An 18,111-nucleotide genomic window follows, 5' to 3' on the forward strand; every position below is an offset into this window, starting at 1 on the left:
CAACATTGTTGCACAAATAAAACTGATCTGCGTACAAAACAAAATAAAATTAAAAAGGGAGAATCCAGGAAAGACTGGTAAGCATTTAAGCTTTAAAGAGGCGTTTAAAGGCCATTATTCTTTCCATGCCATGAATTACCTGAGGGAGGGCCTTGTGGGGGGAGGGGGGCTGTTTTCATGTTGTCACTAAAGGACCACCAGGTCTCTACAGAAGACTGGCTTGCTCTCTACCAGAGGAGGGGCTCTCATCTATTTTGCTTTCTTTTAAAAGCAGCTGGAGGATTACATGAATTGGACTGGGACTGTAGCAATAGGCGAGGCATTTTTTATTATTTAAAAAAAACAAAACTGCAAGTTGTTATTTACCACATTACAGAAAGCAACTTGTTTTTCAAAATGGTGAAAATAGCAGTCTAGGGTGTGTGTGTGTGTGTGTTAGTTTAGGGAACTAGTATAAGAAAAGAGGTTAACCCTGCATTCTGCGTCCCACAGTGTAACAATCTTCAGCCAGTTAGGCACCCTGTGACTTCTTTTTTAAAAACCTGAAAGGTTCAGGAGGCTGTGTCATGCGTTTCCAATGTCTTGTATGGCCAATCTGGCCATACAACAGTCTCTTTGATATTGAATACTGCCTAAGGCACAACCAACAGTAAATACTAAACAGTACAGAACGGGGCTGCTTCAGGTTTCAGGCCATCAAAAGTAAGGGAGAACAAAATCTAGGGTTGCTGAATGCTTTAAATATGATTCAAAGGAGAGGACTATAAAGGCAAATGGGGAAATATATTAATCCAGTGAAGCAATCAAAGTCCCAACACATTGCTAGGGGAACAGGATAAAACTCACATAAGCATTACTGCCTTAGAATTATAGTTTTAATCTGACTTGCAGAGAGAACCTTTCTGAATCTAAGGTAAGTAATGCCTGTTTGGAATCATTTTAATATAGCTACACTTGTCAGAAAACAAGAGGGTTGTACACCCCAAAGTGCATTGGTATTTCAATTACTTTTCCATTTTTTAAAGTTGTGACACACCTCAGAGTCTGCTTTAAAACAGGTTCAGTACAGTATTGGCAGTCAAATCCTTTCTGGCACCTTCCAAAAGTAAAATGTATTAAGCTTAATAAGCTTCAAGTTCCACCAACCTGGCAAACCAGCTAGCTTATAATTAGATAAACCATCTTGCAAAGAAGTTTCACCATAAAACTTCTAATGTGAATTAAGAGCCCCATCAAAGGAGAGATATTAATCAAACATTAATTGGCAGCAACGATGAAAGGCAGACAACCCTAATTTGACATCCCTACACATTTAGCAGCAGATGACGGATGGAGTGTGCCCAGACAAAAGAAATCCCTCTCCCCTGAGCTGCTACAGTACCTTCAACAGAGGGAATCAGAGAGAGAAGCACTGAGCTGGCGGTGCTGAGACTACCATCCTTTCAATGAATCTGATGTTGGTCCAAACTGACTTCGAGCCTTCATTTATGGCGGTTTCATTTTCCCTGTAAGAGCTTGCTAGCAGCTGGTAAGCCTAGTCTGTTCACATGCACTCAGCATTGTGTTTTATTATGTAACAGATAATCTCCAGATGCTCTGTAAGAATTACAGAGCTGCTGGATTTAAATTTAAATTTTCAGCTATCTAGCAATCAACCATTGGCATTAGCTGACTTCAAGGTCCTGAGTGCTCTATGATCTCCAGTAGCATTGATGACTGCTGCTGTAGGGAACAGGGAACACCAGTGTCAGGGAAGAGTTAGAGGTTTCCAGTTTCTCAGAGGGAGAAAGCATTCGCCAAGGGGGGAAGCAGAGCAGTGAATCTAATAGAAGGGAGCAAGAGGAACAACAGGGAGGGACTGGCTGTTCCCAGGAAAGGCAAGGGTTCAGTTCTAGCTCAGATTGGGAGGAGGGGAGATACAGCTCTAGCCAGGAGGGTAGGAAAAAGCGGGAAAGCTAAGGGAAGGGCGCCTTCGCCATTTTGAGAGTGGCTGGTCACGGAGAAGCAGAGCTCAGAAGGTATCTGAAAGAAGTGACTCTGAGGAATAATAAGAACCGTTTATAAGAATGTTTTGTTAATACGCAATAAAAGTTTTATAAAAGAGCAAGAAGCGTTTGTGTGGTGATCTGAAGAGGACAACGACCAGTGCTGACAGAATACCTTCTGCTCTGCGCCTCTTCACTATAAGTAAAGAAGGAGAAGCCAAAATGGAGGGAGCTGTGGCGCCAGTTGGGCAAGGAGAAACCCCAGCACTCCAGCTAACATTACAGGACTTGTGGCAACAGAACTTACAGTTGAAAAGTCAAGTCGACATACTATCAGCAGCACTGGGAGAACATAGAACCATGTTGCAAGCGACGCGGTGAGATAGAGTGAGTAAAACATTTACTGTACGTCCGCGTAGCTTCAAGGGAGAAAGCTCTGAATACATGGCTTTCAAGACAGAAATTTCTTACATAATTGAGATAAAGGATAAAGAATTTCAATCTGAGCAAGAGAAGGTTGCTTATGTGATTAATTTCTTGGAAGGGAGGGCTAAGGACTGTGTTATACCCCTCATATCTTGGAGGGATGCCGCCCTAGGAAATTTACAAATTTTTCTGCAGTATCTAGACACGATTTTCTTAGACCCTGCGCATGAAATAACCACAGCTAGGCAGCTGTTGAGAATGAGACAAGGAAAAGACACTGTGGGAGTTTATTGGTCCAACTTTAGTTTGCTGGTGCAGAAATTAAAATGGGATCTGAATTCCCCAACAGTTGCAGCCCTTTTTAGGGAAGGACTGAATAATGAGATTTTAGACCAATTGGCCCAAATGCCAGAACCTAGTTCCTTGGACTCTCTGGTCCGAACGTGCCTGCAATTGAGCCTACGCGTGGAACGGAGGGCTAGTGAAAAGAAGGAACAATGGCGACCACGGTGGCGGGAAAAGAATATTATCGAAAGTACAGAGAGCAGAGCGGGCAACGTGCCAGGACGAGAGCGGCCAGAGCCCATGGAATTAGGGGCAGCCAGACCCCTCCCAGTTACTACCTCTTCCATGGTAAGAGGAAATGCAGGGAGAGGAAGAGACACGAGGCGTTGCTTTGTCTGTGGAAAACCAGGGCATCTAGCACGACAATGTCACAATCGTAAAGGATGGGAGTCTCTATTTGGAGCAGACATGAGAGAAGACAATTGCCCGAAAGAACTGCATCAGGGAAACGAATGTCCCCGGCTGGAAATGGGAGCTTGCAGCCGGGTGGAGAAGCAATAGAAGGCTCTCACGTGGAACCACCTATTCCAGGAATAACGGTGAAGGTGCAACTACAACTACCCAATGGACATAGCATCCAGGTAGAGGCGTTGTTAGACTCAGGAGCGTCAGCAGATTTCATAGACCAGAAATTGGTACAGGAACACAAAATCGCTTTGTTACCTTTGAGTTTCCCGCTGCGAGTGAAAACAATCGACGGCAGACCGCTACTTTCAGGAGAAGTGACTTATGAGACTCCACCAATGAGAATGGATATGGGTCATCACTCAGAGACCAGGGCATTTCATGTGACCAAACTACCTGGGCACCCAATGGTGCTGGGCATGAGTTGGCTCAATTGTCATAATCCGGTGATTGCCTGGCATCAAAGGTCTTTGGTTTTTGGTTCGATATATTGTATGACACATTGTTTGGGGCAAAAGGGAAAAATCTCGGTGGAAGTAATGGGAACAGAGGTAGAAGGGAAGTTGATGGGGAATGAAAGTGAGATTCCATCACAATACATGGCTTATCAGGATGTTTTTTGTGAAAAAGAAGCGGATAAACCTCCACCACATAGGCCCTATGATTGCAAGATAGATCTAGTCCCTGGGGCACAGTTGCCACCAAGCAAGATATATGCCATGTCGGAAGTAGAATCTGCAGCATTGAGGGAGTTCCTGCAAAAGAATTTGCAGAGAGGTTTTATTAGAGAGTCCACGGCCTCGGGGGGTGCTCCCGTCTTTTTTGTCAAAAAGAAAGGGGAGGAAGGGGCACCAAGATTAGTATGTGACTTCAGAATCCTTAACAGTCAAATGAAGCCTCGCGTGTGCCCACTGCCACGTATAGATGACCTCTTAGAGAGAGTAAGGTCAGCCAAAGTCTTTACCAAGCTTGATCTACGAGGAGCATATAATCTGATAAGGGTCAGAGAAGGGGATGAGTGGAAAACCAGTTTTTGTACTAAGTATGGTGCATTTGAATTCTTGGTAATGCCTTTTGGCTTGCAAAATGGCTCAGGGGTATTTCAAACCTTCATCAATCACGTCTTAGCAGGTATACTGGATCAGTTCTGTGTCTCTTATTTAGATGACCTCTTAATATATAGTGAAAGTATGGAGGAACACATAAAACAGGTGTTAGAGAGATTGAGGACCGACAGGTTATATGTGAAGTTAGAGAAGTGTAAGTTCCACACACAAAAGGTGGAGTTCCTGGGATATTGCATTTCCCACAAAGGGGTGCACATGGACCCCAGTAAAGTTCAGGCAGTGGTGGAATGGGAGGCACCTAAAACTAAGAAAGATCTACAGAGGTTTTTAGGATTTGCTAATTTCTATCGTAAATTCATAGGTAATTACTCCAAAATCACAACACCACTGACTGATTGTCTAAGAGGCAAGGGGCCATTCAGATGGTCTGAGGAAGCACAGAAGGCCTTTGATAAATTAAAGGTGGTGTTTGCTTCAGAAAAATATCTTATGCACCTAGATCCAAGTAAGCGTATAAAGGTAGAAACTGACGCCTCTGATAGGGCTATTGGGGCCATTCCGCTGCAACAGGACAAGGAAGGCGACTGGAGACCCTGTGCATTCTACTCTAGAAAATTAAATCAATCAGAACAAAACTACACCATATTTGATAAGGAACTTTTAGCTGTGCATGCTGCCTTTAAAGTGTGGAGACATTTTTTGGAAGGGGTGTCACATCAGGTGGTGGTACAAACAGATTGTAAGAATTTAGAGTACTGGAGAACTGCTAGACAGCTAAACCAAAGGCAAATTAGGTGGGCAGAGTTTTTTGCTGGGTTTAATTTTAGGATTGAGTACATACCTGGGCATCAAAACGTTCGTGCAGACGCGCTATCACGCAAACCTGAGTATATGGAAGGGGAAGCACCTCCCAAGTTGTGAGAAATGCTGAGATCGGATCAGTGGGGGTGTGCAGCCGTAGTAGTGGACGGCAGGGAATTCCAGCGATTGACAGTAACAGATGAGTTTGCACAAAAGAAAATGGAGGAACTGAGAAAAGGTAGAGGAGAAGAGGAAGGTTTCAAAGAAAAAGATGGATTGTTGTACAGGAGAGGGGTGCTGTATGTACCTGCAGGTGAATTAAGAGGTAAAGTGTTGAGGCAACATCATGATAACCCGACTGCAGGACATTTTGGTAGAGAAAAGACCCTGTATCAGATCACACGGCAGTTCTGGTGGCCAAAGTTGAGGGAGGAAGTAACACAATATGTAAGAGGTTGTGAAGTATGTCAACGAGCCAAGGCACCCAGAGCAGCTCCCGCAGGGTTGTTGCAACCTATGCCCATGCCGGGAAGGCCTTGGGATGTGGTGTCTATGGATTTTATAACGGATCTACCGTCATCGCATAGGCAAACAGTGATCTTTGTGGTGGCTGACATGCTAACCAAGATGGCACATTTCATACCATGTACCAAAATTCCGACCGCACAGGAAACTGCAAAGATGTTTTTAGATAATATTTTTAGGTTGCATGGTATGCCATCACAAATCATTTCAGATAGAGGGGCCCAATTTACATCACAAATTTGGAGGAGGTTAATGCAGTTACAGTGGTGCCTCGCAAGACGAAAAGAATCCGTTCCGCGAGTCTCTTCGTCTTGCGGGTTTTTTCGTCTTGCGAAGCAAGCCCATTAGAGGTTTAGCAGCTTAGCGCTACAGTATTAGCGGCTTAGCCGGCTTAAAGATCAGCTGATAAGCGGCTTAGCATCAGCTGTTAAGCGGCTTAAAGATCAGCTGATAAGCGGCTTAACGGTCAGCTGATAAGCGGCTTAGCATCAGCTGTTAAGCGGCTTAAGGATCAGCTGATAAGCGGCTTAGCATCAGCTGTTAAGCGGCTTAAAGATCAGCTGATAAGCGGCTTAGCCATCAGCTGATAAGCGGTTTAGCGGCTTGGGAAAAAGGGGGGGGAAGGAAAAAACCCCCGCAGGAACTCGCAAGACATTTTCGTCTTGCGAAGCAAACACATAGGAAATTCGTTTTGCGAAGCACCTCCAAAACGGAAAACCCTTTCGTCTAGCGGGTTTTCCGTCTTGCGAGGCATTCGTCTTGCGGGGCACCACTGTACTAGATGTGGAGCTAAGTCTCACATCGGCGAGACACCCGCAAACCAATGGGGAAGCTGAAAGAACGAATGCAACACTACAACAATATCTGAGGTGTTATGCTGGTTATCAGCAGAGCGGGTGGTTAGAGAAGTTGAGTCTAGCAGAGTTTGCGTATAATAATGCAATGCATGTGTCTACGGGCAGAGCCCCATTTGTGGCAAACTATGGCTTGCACCCAAGGGCATTCCCAGGTCAAGAGGAGCAGTTAGCAGTACCAGCAGCAGAACAAATGATAGAGGAGTTGAGGTGCATTCATGAGATATTGAAAGAGGATTTGGAAGAAGCTAAAGAGGCTTACAAGAAAGCTGCAGACAGGCACCGGCGAGTTGGGGAAGAAATCCAAGTAGGGAGCTGGGTATGGCTGTCTACCAAGGGACTACCAATACGAGGGAGGTGTAAAAAGCTAGAACCAAGGAGATTGGGACCTTTCCAAGTAAAGGCTCAAATTAACCCAGTCGCTTTCAAGCTTCATTTGCCTGAAAATATGAGAATACACCCTGTATTTCATAGATCTTTATTGTCAGTGTTTGTACCAGCGCATAAGTATCAAAGTTCAAGGGAACCACCTCCTTTTCCCACCATGATGGGGGAAGAGGAGACCGAAGTGGAAGAGATATTAGACTCGAGAATAAGTAGGAGGAAATTACAGTATTTGGTTGCATGGAAAGGGTTAGATGAGTCTGAGATCTCATGGGAACCAGCAGAAAAAATTAAAGTTCCAGAATTGCAGAGAGAATTTCATAGAAAATATCCCCACAAGCCAAAACCCCATAACTGGCATCTTCAAGAAATTTTTGAAGAGACAGATAGCGAGGAAGAGGAGTTCATAGGGTTCAGTCCTTCAGAAACAGAGGAGAGCGAGGAGGAGGAAGGGGGGCTTAGGGGAGGGGGTGATGTCAGGGAAGAGTTAGAAGTTTCCAGTTTCTCAGAGGGAGAAAGCATTCCCCAAGGGGGGAAGGAGAGCAGTGAATATAACAGAAGAGAGCAAGAGGAACAACAGGGAGGGACCGGCTGTTCACAGGGAAGGCAAGGGTTCAGTTCTAGCTCAGATTCGGAGGAGGGGAGATACAGCTCTAGCCAGGAGGTTAGAAAAAAGAGCGGGAAAGCGAAGGGAAGGGCGCCTTCGCCATTTTGAGAGTGGCTGGTCATGGAGAAGCAGAGCTCAGAAGGTATCTGAAAGAAGTGACTCTGAGGAAGAATAAGAACGGTTAAGAACCGTTTATAAGATTGTTTTGTTAATACACAATAAAATTTTTTATAAAAGAACAAGAAGTGTTTGTGTGGTGATCTGAAGAGGACAACGACCAGTCCTGACAACCAGGCTGGGGAAACCACCAGAAGATACCACCAGAAGATACACATTCTCTATAATGTTCAGCACACTGGGGCAAGAAAAGGGAAAAGGGAGTTGCATTCCCTCTACCAAAGGCTACTAGGATTTAGGCTCTGGCCATTTGTCATTTGATAACGAAGAAGCTGCCTTGTGCCCGGGGGCAGTCCACCCAGTAACATCTGCTCTGAATGGCAGTGGCTTCTTCCTTATCATCTGCTATATGACCCCTTTTCTAAGATGGAAATGCCAGACATTGGGCCTGGGACCTCCCGCAAACAAAGCACTCATTCTGTCACTGAGCTACGGCCCCTTCCATCTCATGGTGACTGGATGCACTATTCAGAAACATTTCACTGACCTGCCCTTGGATACCCAGCTATCTGCAGGAGAGATTTAAGAACCAGGCTCTCCGGCTTTGAGTGACACATATTTTTTCAAACAGCCAGGATTTGGGTTTGCTTACCTCCTTCTGCAGCTTCTGATTAGCCTGCCTGGAATCCTCCAGGGAGGTCAAAGTTTCCATCTTCTCTTTATGAAGGACTTCCTTCTCTTTGGTCACCTGCTCAACTATCTGCAAAGCATCTTCTGCTGTTTGTGCAGTCTACGAGATAAAAAGCCACATCAAATCCTGTGCAAAACCATGCCAGACTCTGGATACAAATTTATAGATTGCCTACTCCACAGATTGTTCCTCAAGCCAATGGGATTTCTCTTTAGCAGCATGTAGAGGCCACATAAACTGACTGCAAGCCGCTTGCTAGTTGTAATCACAAGCACTCCATTTCTACCTGTGTTTGCATTCCAGAACTTTGCAAAATATATTGAATTAAATCTATCAAGTCATCTTATTCCATGCACAAATTACAGTTCCATGCTAGTGTGAGTCTTCAGGTGAGACTGGTAGCCCTAATTATGCCGTCCTTTTAAATTTTGTAAATAAAAAAAAAAGTAGTTCCAGCAATATTCACTACCAACAGATTTGTCATTTGTCCTCTTTGCACTTTCATAGTACTGAGATATCAGGACAGCAGCCCTGCATCTGAATTTGGTAGAAAACACTGAAGTTAAGAGATGGGGCAAATATATGGTTGCAAACTTTTAGTACTGTGATGTCTTTTGGGGAGCAAAGCAAAAGCTTCAGACCCAAGCAAGATGATCTGAAATAGTCCTTGGAATAAAAACTTTATGGTTTATGAAGCCCAGAGAGGAATGTCTCAAAATTCCATTTTGTGCTCAGTTGGTAGAGAATGCAAAGCCTACTGTGAATAAAAAGATAACAGACATTGCCAAATCCTTTGTCACAGAAGCAATTCTGCTTGGACAGTGAGTGCCCTGCTGCCTTTTATCCAATTAAGAGTAAGAAGGCTTCAGAGGAAGTTTTAACAACTAATTTTTGGATAACAATTTGAGTGTACATTTAAGAAGGTTACATGTGCCAATACACATGTGTGTAATTTTAAGCTCCCGCAGATCTGGAAACCTGCCTTTTTATTCACAACTGAAAAATTGCCTTGCAACATTCAATAGCTGTGAGGCCCTTGAAAGTTGGGTGTGATATTTTCTCCTCCCCTGCCTGATTCTTACAGCAGTTGAGAGGTTTTTTTGATATTCACAAAGAGGTAAATTCTCTGTGAGCAAGATAATTAAGGAGGGTGTTCAGACTGAGCCAGGGTGCTGGATCGTGCAAAATTAAGTGCAGACACCGAAACAACTGAAGTTAGTGTTGGGTGTTAGTAACTATACTTGACTGATTTATCAGTGTCTTGATACCTCAAATCTTTGCAATACCGCATGTGCCTGAAGATTCTCGAATTCTTTCAGTTTCAAGATAAGCTCATCCTTTTCTTTCTGGAGCACCAGGTTTTTATTCTGAGATGCCAAGAGGCTGGCTGACAGCTCACTGTTGACCTGTGCTAGAAGTGTTACCTCCTCATGAAGCTTATAGTAGTCTTCAGAGAACTTTTCTTTCTCTTTCAAGATTTCTTCTTTTATTGTGATCAGATGTTTCTGCTCGGAAAGCAGAATCTCATTCTCCTGAAGAAGTTTAACACGTTCCAGTTCAGATGTTTCATGGCTGGAACGGAGATCTTCTAGGATCTTGGAGACGCAGCTGTGCAGTTCCTGGAGCTCAGCTTTGGACTTCGTCAATGCCACAAATTCACCCTTCAACTTCTCAATATTGGATGCGAGTTGATCGGTTTCGACCCTAAGGATCTCCTTTTCCTTCATAATTTCCTCCAGCTTAGATTCAGATTTTAACTTCTCTTGTTTCAGCTTATCCCTCTCAGCCAACAGCTCCTTGTTTTTGGATGTTAGCTGTTCCTTCTCACTCTCTAACTGGCTGACACTGTTATGAAGCTGTGTGTTCTCTACCACAAAGGACTCTTTTTCCAGCTTCCTACTGTCCCGTTCTATTATCAGATTATCATGGACTGTTTTGAACTCTTTATTCAACTTTTGACATTCCTCCTGCAACTGAACCTTCTCTTGGCTCAGTAGCTCTTTCTCAGAAGAACTACTTTTAAATGAAGCTGCTAACAGTTGCTTGGCATGAAGCAAAGCAGAATACTCATTTTCTAACACTGTTTTGGCACTCTGGGTCTCTTTCAGGATTTTGGACAGCTCACACTTGTAGCTGGCAAGCTCTTGGTTTTCTTCCGTTTTTTGGTCAAGCTCTTGCTTCAAAGTTTCAACACTGCCCTGGAGTCTGGCCTTCTCCTGAGTGAGCATCCTCTTTGCAGAGATGTCCAATTCATGCTTCCTCTTCAAGTCGCATAGGGCTTTGGTCACAGACTGCTTCTCTGCCAGAAGCTCAGCACATTTTGCTTCCAGAATGGCCTTTTCCTTCAGAAGGTTCTCATTCTGCTTCTTGAGCTTTGAGGACTTCTGAGAAGTCAACTCCTTCTCTGCGCTCATCTGGCTTAGCTTTTCATTTAGCATCCTCTCGGTAAGAGTGGCATTTTCAGAGACATTAGCCAGCTTTTCAGAAAGGGCCTTGTTTTCATTTAAAAGCTCTTCTCTTTCACTCGAAAGTCTCCTCTCAGCAGAAAACAAGGCTTCCTTCTCTTGCAGCAACTGAATACATTCAGAGTCTGTTGACTCCCTACTGGCCTTGAACTCCTCTAGGAGCTTCGAAAGGCTGGCATGAGCAGCCTGCAGTTGAACCTTGTCTTTGGTAACCTTTTTCAGCTCCTTATTTGCTGCTTCTAGATCAGTGCGCAGGCCTTCACTTTTCACATCAAGCTTCTGCTTTTCATCTAGAGCCTGCTCTAAGCTTTTATGCAGCTCTTCCTGGCTTATCAGGAGAGCCTCCTTATCTGACTGTAGATCCTGGCTAGTCTGCAATAGATTATCCCTTTCTCTTTTCAAAGCCACATTCTGGTTTTCGAGATCCAAGTGTTTCCCCAGAAGCAAGTCCCTCTCAGCAGCCAGGGAAGTGACTTCTTCAAGTAGCTCCTTTTGATCCCTGGCCATGTCTTCATAAGAACTCTTCAGCTTCTGAATGACGTCATCCTTATCTTTGAGGAGAGCAGCATTTTCCTCAGAAAGCTTTCTCTGACAATCCTGGAGCTCTTCCCTTTGGCAGACATGCTTCTGACATTCCTGTGCCAAGGCATCTCTATGGGTCCGGAGCTCATCCACCTGGCGAAGGAGAGCCACCTTTGAGGTGCGTAGAGCATCATTCTCTCTAGTGATTTTAAGAAGATCATCTTGGGCTGCCTCTATTTCTAAGAGCAACTTTCCTTTCTCAGAAATTAATTCATCATTTTTAGTTTTTTCCTGCTGCGTTTTATTCTCAACTTCTTGTTTCTCCTTTATGATTTTTTTGTTCTCCAGGTTAAGTTCTTCATTCACTGTCCAAAGCTTTTCCTGATCTTGTTTTAATAACCCAATCTTGGACTCCAACTCTACAAGTTTTGATAACAAGGAACCTTTTTCTAATTTTAAAGCATTCCCCTCCTGTGCCAAGGTTTCTTTCTCTGATATCAATGCCCTCATCTCCTCTGACATTAGTTCAATCTCTTTTCTGGCTGCTGCTAACACAGAGGTTAAGGACTAAAGAAACAAAGGATGGGGAATAGGGAAACAAAAAACAAAAAATGAAGTCAAGCAGACTAGTGCAAAGTGTGGATTAAAGACAAATAGCGTTACTGTTGTTTTTTTAAAAACAAAAGTATATAATGACACACAGCCCTGCCGAATACTTCCAAATCCTTTTGAATGCTAAACAAATGCCATTATATTGAAATGTCTTAAGCTCACAAGTTGCATGGTCTTTAATAAACTTTTGAGCTCACAAATGATCACACAGCCCAACTATCAAATGAGTGCTTAAGGCAATGCAGCAGCTGGAATATAGAAGGGGATTCTAGCTAGACAAAAGCTGTAATCATGTGTTTGCCAAGGCAGGTAAAAGTCTAACTTATTTAAAGGCAGCAAGATTAGATCCTTTGCTCAGTTTCAACATCTGCTGCAATGTCAAAACGAGATTTATATTTCAACATGAGCAGTAGTGATGGCACAATCTTTGGCCTACTCTTTGCAGCTGAAATATAACCCCCCTTCCAATTTTGAGAGGAAAGAACTGTGCATGTTGTGCCTGGACAAGTTGTCAATGAACATGAAACCCAAAGAAACAAGGCTGAGCTGGTGAATGAGCGAGGGCACAACCACTGACCGATGGCACTCTGACAGGGGAAACTTCCCTGAACTGCTCCATAAGGAGAAGCAGATAGCTCAGTTGGTAGAGCACGAGACTCTTAATCTCAGGGTCATGGGTTTGAGCAAAAGATTCCTGCATTGCAGGGGGCGGACTAGATGACCCTCGTGGTCCCTTCCAACTCTATGATTCTGTTATGATAGCTAATGTTAAAAGTGTCCCATCTTTAAAAGGCATTTTCACCAGTTTGTGAGCTGGCTGTCATTCACTCAGCTCCAATTTAAAATGATTTTTTCTGAGGTGTTAAAGTCCTACAATGGTGGTATTAATGAAATGTCAAATAAAGGGGAAAAGCTCAGTAGTCTCAAAGTTTAATTTATATCAGCTTTGGTGACAATGCAAATCCATCCTTTAGAACATGGCAATTTACAGCTGTATTTCAAGCTTTTCTCCCCTATGTGGAGAGCATTTTATATGTACCTTATTGTAGTAATTAAATGCAAATAACCATATAGTATTGGACCTCAGCTCATAGCCCTTTGGCCTGTGTGTCAACATATACATATGCAGCTACCATTGTAATAAAGCGTAAAGCTCAAAGCACATAGGCAATGAATAGGAGATGAACGCAAGGAACAATGTCAAGGAAATGCAAAAAATAAAATTTAGGCTATTCAAGTCACACTAAGGACAATGTGGAACACGGACAGCTTTTTGCAGGGTATCAAGCAGTAAGAAATGCCAGTAAAACCCACCACCTCTAAAGCTTGTTTTGCCACTTCAAATGGGATAAGGGATTTTTAAGCATCCAATGAAAAGAATTTTTTAAATAAGTAAAGTCAGTTACCTACAGAATAAGGGAATGAGAAATTACAGGGCTACAAAGGATCTAGAATACATTTACTTCCTATGTCATTGAACTGGGCCTAATTGCACTTAAATTTATTCTTGGGAAGACTTTGTCCTTCTTGAAAATTTTAAACGTAATAATACTGGGCATATTGCATCCTCCGAGCAGCTTCTCTTTTTATCTGATCATTTTTATTTTTATTTTATAAATTTTCCCCATGACTGCAGGTCTTAACTTCCTTTCTTGCATCTAATTCTTTGGAAAGAAAGGACATAAAATCTGTAGCCAACACCTGAGAATTACACTGGCCTGATGAACAAATACAAAAACCCTAATGCTCAAGTGTTGGTCACCTCTTGAGATATAAATTAGCTAATTAGCATTGACCTTTATGCGATTTAGTGACCCATAAGGCAGTGTCAGGCTTCATTTTGGAAGCGTCAACATCAAAGCCTCTCTGCAAACTGTATAGGAGTTCCTGTTCCCAGTGGCGGAGGAAGCCTCTCGGGCACCTGGTGCGGGGCGAGGGTGGGGCGAACCGCCCATGGGGGGGGCAAACTACCCATAGGAACGGACGGGATGGGGCACATGGCGCCCACCCCCCCACCCCGTTCGTTGTTTGCTTGCCTGCCTCCTCCAGCCATCCCACAACGCCCGACCCAGGGGGCAGGGCGATCATGCCCGGCTGGGGAGCATGATCTGGTGTTGCGACCCAGCCTGGAAGCGCAATTTGGCGCCGTGGCCAGGCTGAGAGGCACGGTTCGGCGCAGCGGCCAGCCGGGGAGCATGATCTGGTGTTGAGGCCTGGCTGGGAGGCATGATTCGTTTGGTGCGGCCCAGCCGGGAGGTGCAACCTGGTGCGGATCCGCTGGGGGAGATTTTGTCACACCCTGCCCCGGCTTGATACCCGGGGCAGACCGCACCCCCTGCACCCCCCTTGCAACGCCCCTGCTTGTTCCATTAGGCTTGGGAAGCCAAAGTTCAGTCTGACAAGGTACCAGTCATACAGCTCCCTCATGGGTGAGTGGCTCAAAAATTGATGCCTTTCCCATGTCCGCTCGATGGGCCAGTCAGCTATGGACATATATTGACTTAAAAGAGCCATCAAGCAAATGCAGAGAGTTTGGGACAGTGTAATTGAGCCACCAAAAAAGTCCAAACTTTGGCTACCTGTTTCAGAGAAATACACACCTTTGCATGCTCTGCTTCCTTTTTCAGCTCCTTGGTCTGTTTTTCTAAGTCACTGTTCACCTTTTGTGCTGTTGTCAATAGCTGTTGCGTTTCCTGAAGTTGTTGCTTAAGCTCCTTGATGGCTGCATCATGCTTGGCAGCGATCTCTGAATGTGTTTTTTTGTGCGTTGTCTGCAGATCTTTATACTGATTTTGGCCAGTCAAAATTTTCTTCTCCTGTGAATATAGAGAGCCAATACAGTTCAGCACAGTGTCCTGCTCCCTTCCTATACAGCTAGCCATGGTGTTCTGCAATTGCTTTCTCATCATGTAAGAGCACATTTTTCTTGAATTAGAGTTGAAAGAATAGCTGTGCTAAATCTAGCGTAAGCAGGGTCTTTGAAGCCTTGTGGTTTATTAGGTGTAAAAGAGGTTGTGTGTGTGTGTGTGTGTGTGTGTGCGCGCGCGCGACAGAGAGAGAGCTTGAAGTAAGTAACATTGGTGTAATGGTTTCAAAGAGATGAAGAGTCAGCATCAGCGGTAAAGCAGCAATGTTTTGCAACATAAATATCTCAAGCTACAGAACGGCTAATTAGGTTTGAATGTTTTAAAGAGAGAGAAATTGAGTTAGCAGGAGCAGTGATGCATTTATTCCCAGCATCACTATGTACTTGAGCCATCAGTAGAGAGCAAGAATGCTTGTGCTGGCCTATAGTTGCTTCCTGGCCGCTCTGGAGAGATGCCCAGGCAGCTGCTCTTACCAGGTTGCTTAATTTGTCCTGCATCTTTTGCAGTTCAGCCTGATGCTTCTTGTGCGCTTCCTGTTGCTCCTCTTCAGCTTTACGTGTCGCCTGCTCCAAATTTTCCTGCAGCTGAGAAGCTCTCTCACTTGCCTTGGTGAGCTGAAGCTGAAGCTCCTCTAGCTGCCTAAAATGAATCATAACCAAAAAGAGAGAGTCAGCACTGCAACTCTTGGAAGCCTGTGCTTCATAGCACAAAAGCATTATCTTCCTTTAAAAAATGGCACCAACCTGAGAGGTACCGGAACTGAGTTCCCCCAAGTTCCTGCTGCAAAAAAAGCCCTGCATGTCACTATGTGTCTGTTCTTACCCTTGCTTTTCCCTTTCCTCCCTCCATTGTCTTCCCCTCCAAGAATAGATGGTAAAGTCCATAGGGCAGGGTCAGGTTGTTGTTTTTATACTGTGACCATGTTGCTTTTTTAGGGTGCAAAGGAGAAAAACAATTTGAATTTTGCTTACACACTTTTGAATTTCAGGTCGAATGGCAGCAGACAGTGCAGGTATCACTACCCAATGATCATACAAGTGGACATGTGAAAATGTTTTGCAGAGGAGCAGTAGGGCAAAGAGGAGCATATGTTTCCATTTTCTACCTCCCTCTGCATTCCCTTGCCGTAATTTACAGATGTAAACTAGATACAGGTTTACAAAGAATTCAAGGAAGCTTCAAGCCTCGAGCTAAACAGAAGCAAACAAAATAAAAGAGCCTGGCTGCTATATCAGACCAAGGGCCCCATTCAGTCCAGTATCTTGTCCTCACAGCTGCTGACCAGATGTTTCTGGGAAGCCCACGAGCAGGAAGTCGGTCCCACCCTACTGTTGTTCTTCAGCCATTCTTATTTAGACAAGCCGACCTTATCATTACTACGGAAAACCCCAAAGAAAGTTTACCAAAAGTGACTGAGATAAATAAAAATCAAACAAAAGAATTTGGACAAGTGGCTGGTTTTCAAATTAACTGTAAAAAAACACAAATTTGTTAGTTAAAAATATGGGGCCAGAGGAAAAAAACGAAATAAAACCTTTCGGGAAGAAAAATATAATAAATTAAGCCTAAAGAAATATTTTCAACATAATGAAATATTTAGAAAAGACAAACAAAAAGGTTTTGCAACAGAGCTATCAAGATTAGAGAAAGATTTAATTCAATCGAAAGAAAAACTTTTATCCAAAATGTATAAATGCCTCCTTGATTGGGTGGGAAGTCAAGGAGGAGGAGGTAAAATCAGTTATGGTTCGATGGGCCCAGGACTTCAGTTATAATATCCAAATGGAGGTGTGGGAAAGACTTTGGAAGGTAGACATAAAATTCATCGCATGTGAATTTCTGGAAGAATTTCTTAAAGAAAATCTGATTAAAATGTTTTACCGATGGTACCTGACTCCGGCCAAATCAGCCAAAATGTATAAAAGAAAGCGCCTTCATGGATCACTGCCTTGCCATGGCAAAGGGGCTTGAATAACTCAGAGAAGCTATGAACTATGCCGAGCAGGGCCACCCAAGATGGACAGGTCATAGTGGAGAGTTTTGACCAAACATGATCCACCTGGAGCAGGAACCGGCAAGCCACTCCAGTATCCCTGCCAAGAAAACTCTATGGACAAAGACAACAGGCATATAAAAGTTATGATGCTGGAAGATGAGCCCCTCAGGTCGGAAGGCGTCCAACATGCTACTGAGGAAGAGCGGAGGACAAGTACAAGTAGATTCAGAGCTGATGAAGCGGCTGGGCCAAAGCCGAAAGGTCGCTCAGTTGCGGATATGCCTGGAAGCGAAAGGAAAGTCCAATGCTGTAAAGAAAAATATTGCATAGGAACCTGGAATGTAAGAACCATGAACCTGGGTAAGTTGGATGTGGTCAAAAATGAGATGGCAAGAATAAATATCGACATCCTGGGCATCAGTGAACTAAAATGGACGGGAATGGGCAAATTCAGTTCGGATGACCATCATATCTACTACTGTGGGCAAGAAACCCGTAAAAGAAATGGAGTGGCCCTCATAGTCAACAAAAGAGTGGCGAAAGCTGTACTGGGATGCAATCTCAAAAATGATAGAATGATCTCGATACAAATCCAAGGCAGACCTTTTAACATCACAGTAATCCAACTTTATGCACCAACTACTGGTGCTGAAGAAACTGAAATTGACCAATTCTATGAAGACTTACAACACCTTATAGAAGTGACACCAAAGAAGGATGTTCTTCTCATTATAGGGAATTGGAATGCTAAAGTAGGGAATCAAGAGATAAAAGGAACAACTGGCAAGTTTGGCCTTGGAGATCAAAACGAAGCAGGGCAAAGGCTAATAGAGTTCTGTCAAGAGAACAAGCTGGTCATCACAAACACGCTTTTCCAACAACACAAGAGACGACTCTACACATGGACATCACCAGATGGGCAGCATCCAAATCATATTGATTATATTCTCTGCAGCCAAAGATGTAGAAGCTCTATACAGTCAGCAAAAACAAGAATTGGAGCTGACTGTGACTCATATCATCAGCTTCTTACAGCAAAATTCAAGCTTAAACTGAAGAAAGTAGGAAAAACCACTGGGCCGGTAAGATAAAATCTAAATCAAATCCGTTATGAATACACAGTGGAAGTGAGGAACAGGTTTAAGGATTTTGATTTGGTGGACACAGTGCCTGAAGAACTATGGATGGAGGCTCGCAACATTATACAGGAGACAGCAACGAAAACCATCCCAATGAAAAGGAAATGCAAGAAAGCAAAGTGGCTGTCCAACGAGGCCTTACTAATAGCAGGGGAGAGAAGGCAAGCAAAATGCGAGGGAGATAGTGAAAGATGCAGGAAATTGAATGCAGATTTCCAAAAAATATCAAGGAGAGACAAGAAGGCCTTCTTTAATGAGCAATGCAAAGAAATAGAGGAAAACAACAGAATGGGAAGAACCAGA

The 18,111-nt window shown here is 43.7% G+C and overlaps 1 protein-coding gene across 14 annotated transcripts in view; it reads right to left on the reverse strand.

Moving 5' to 3' along the window:
• CLIP1 (CAP-Gly domain containing linker protein 1) overlaps positions 1-18,111 on the reverse strand; it is a 110,695-nt gene that overhangs the window by 29,825 nt on the left and 62,759 nt on the right. For 12 of the 14 annotated variants that reach the window (XM_080986579.1, XM_080986574.1, XM_080986570.1 and 9 more), the window contains 4 exons: positions 15,147-15,312; positions 14,407-14,622; positions 9,476-11,761; positions 8,169-8,306 (listed from right to left, as the gene is read on the reverse strand). In XM_080986579.1, the coding sequence (XP_080842705.1) occupies positions 8,169-8,306; positions 9,476-11,761; positions 14,407-14,622; positions 15,147-15,312 (2,806 nt within the window). The remainder of the gene's footprint in view (positions 1-8,168; positions 8,307-9,475; positions 11,762-14,406; positions 14,623-15,146; positions 15,313-18,111) is intronic. The other 2 variants (XM_080986573.1, XM_080986572.1) reach the window with 1 other exon arrangement.

Source organism: Podarcis pityusensis (genome assembly GCF_964106645.2).
Source record: "Podarcis pityusensis genome assembly, chromosome: 16".
Classification (NCBI taxonomy): Eukaryota; Metazoa; Chordata; class Lepidosauria; order Squamata; family Lacertidae; genus Podarcis; species Podarcis pityusensis.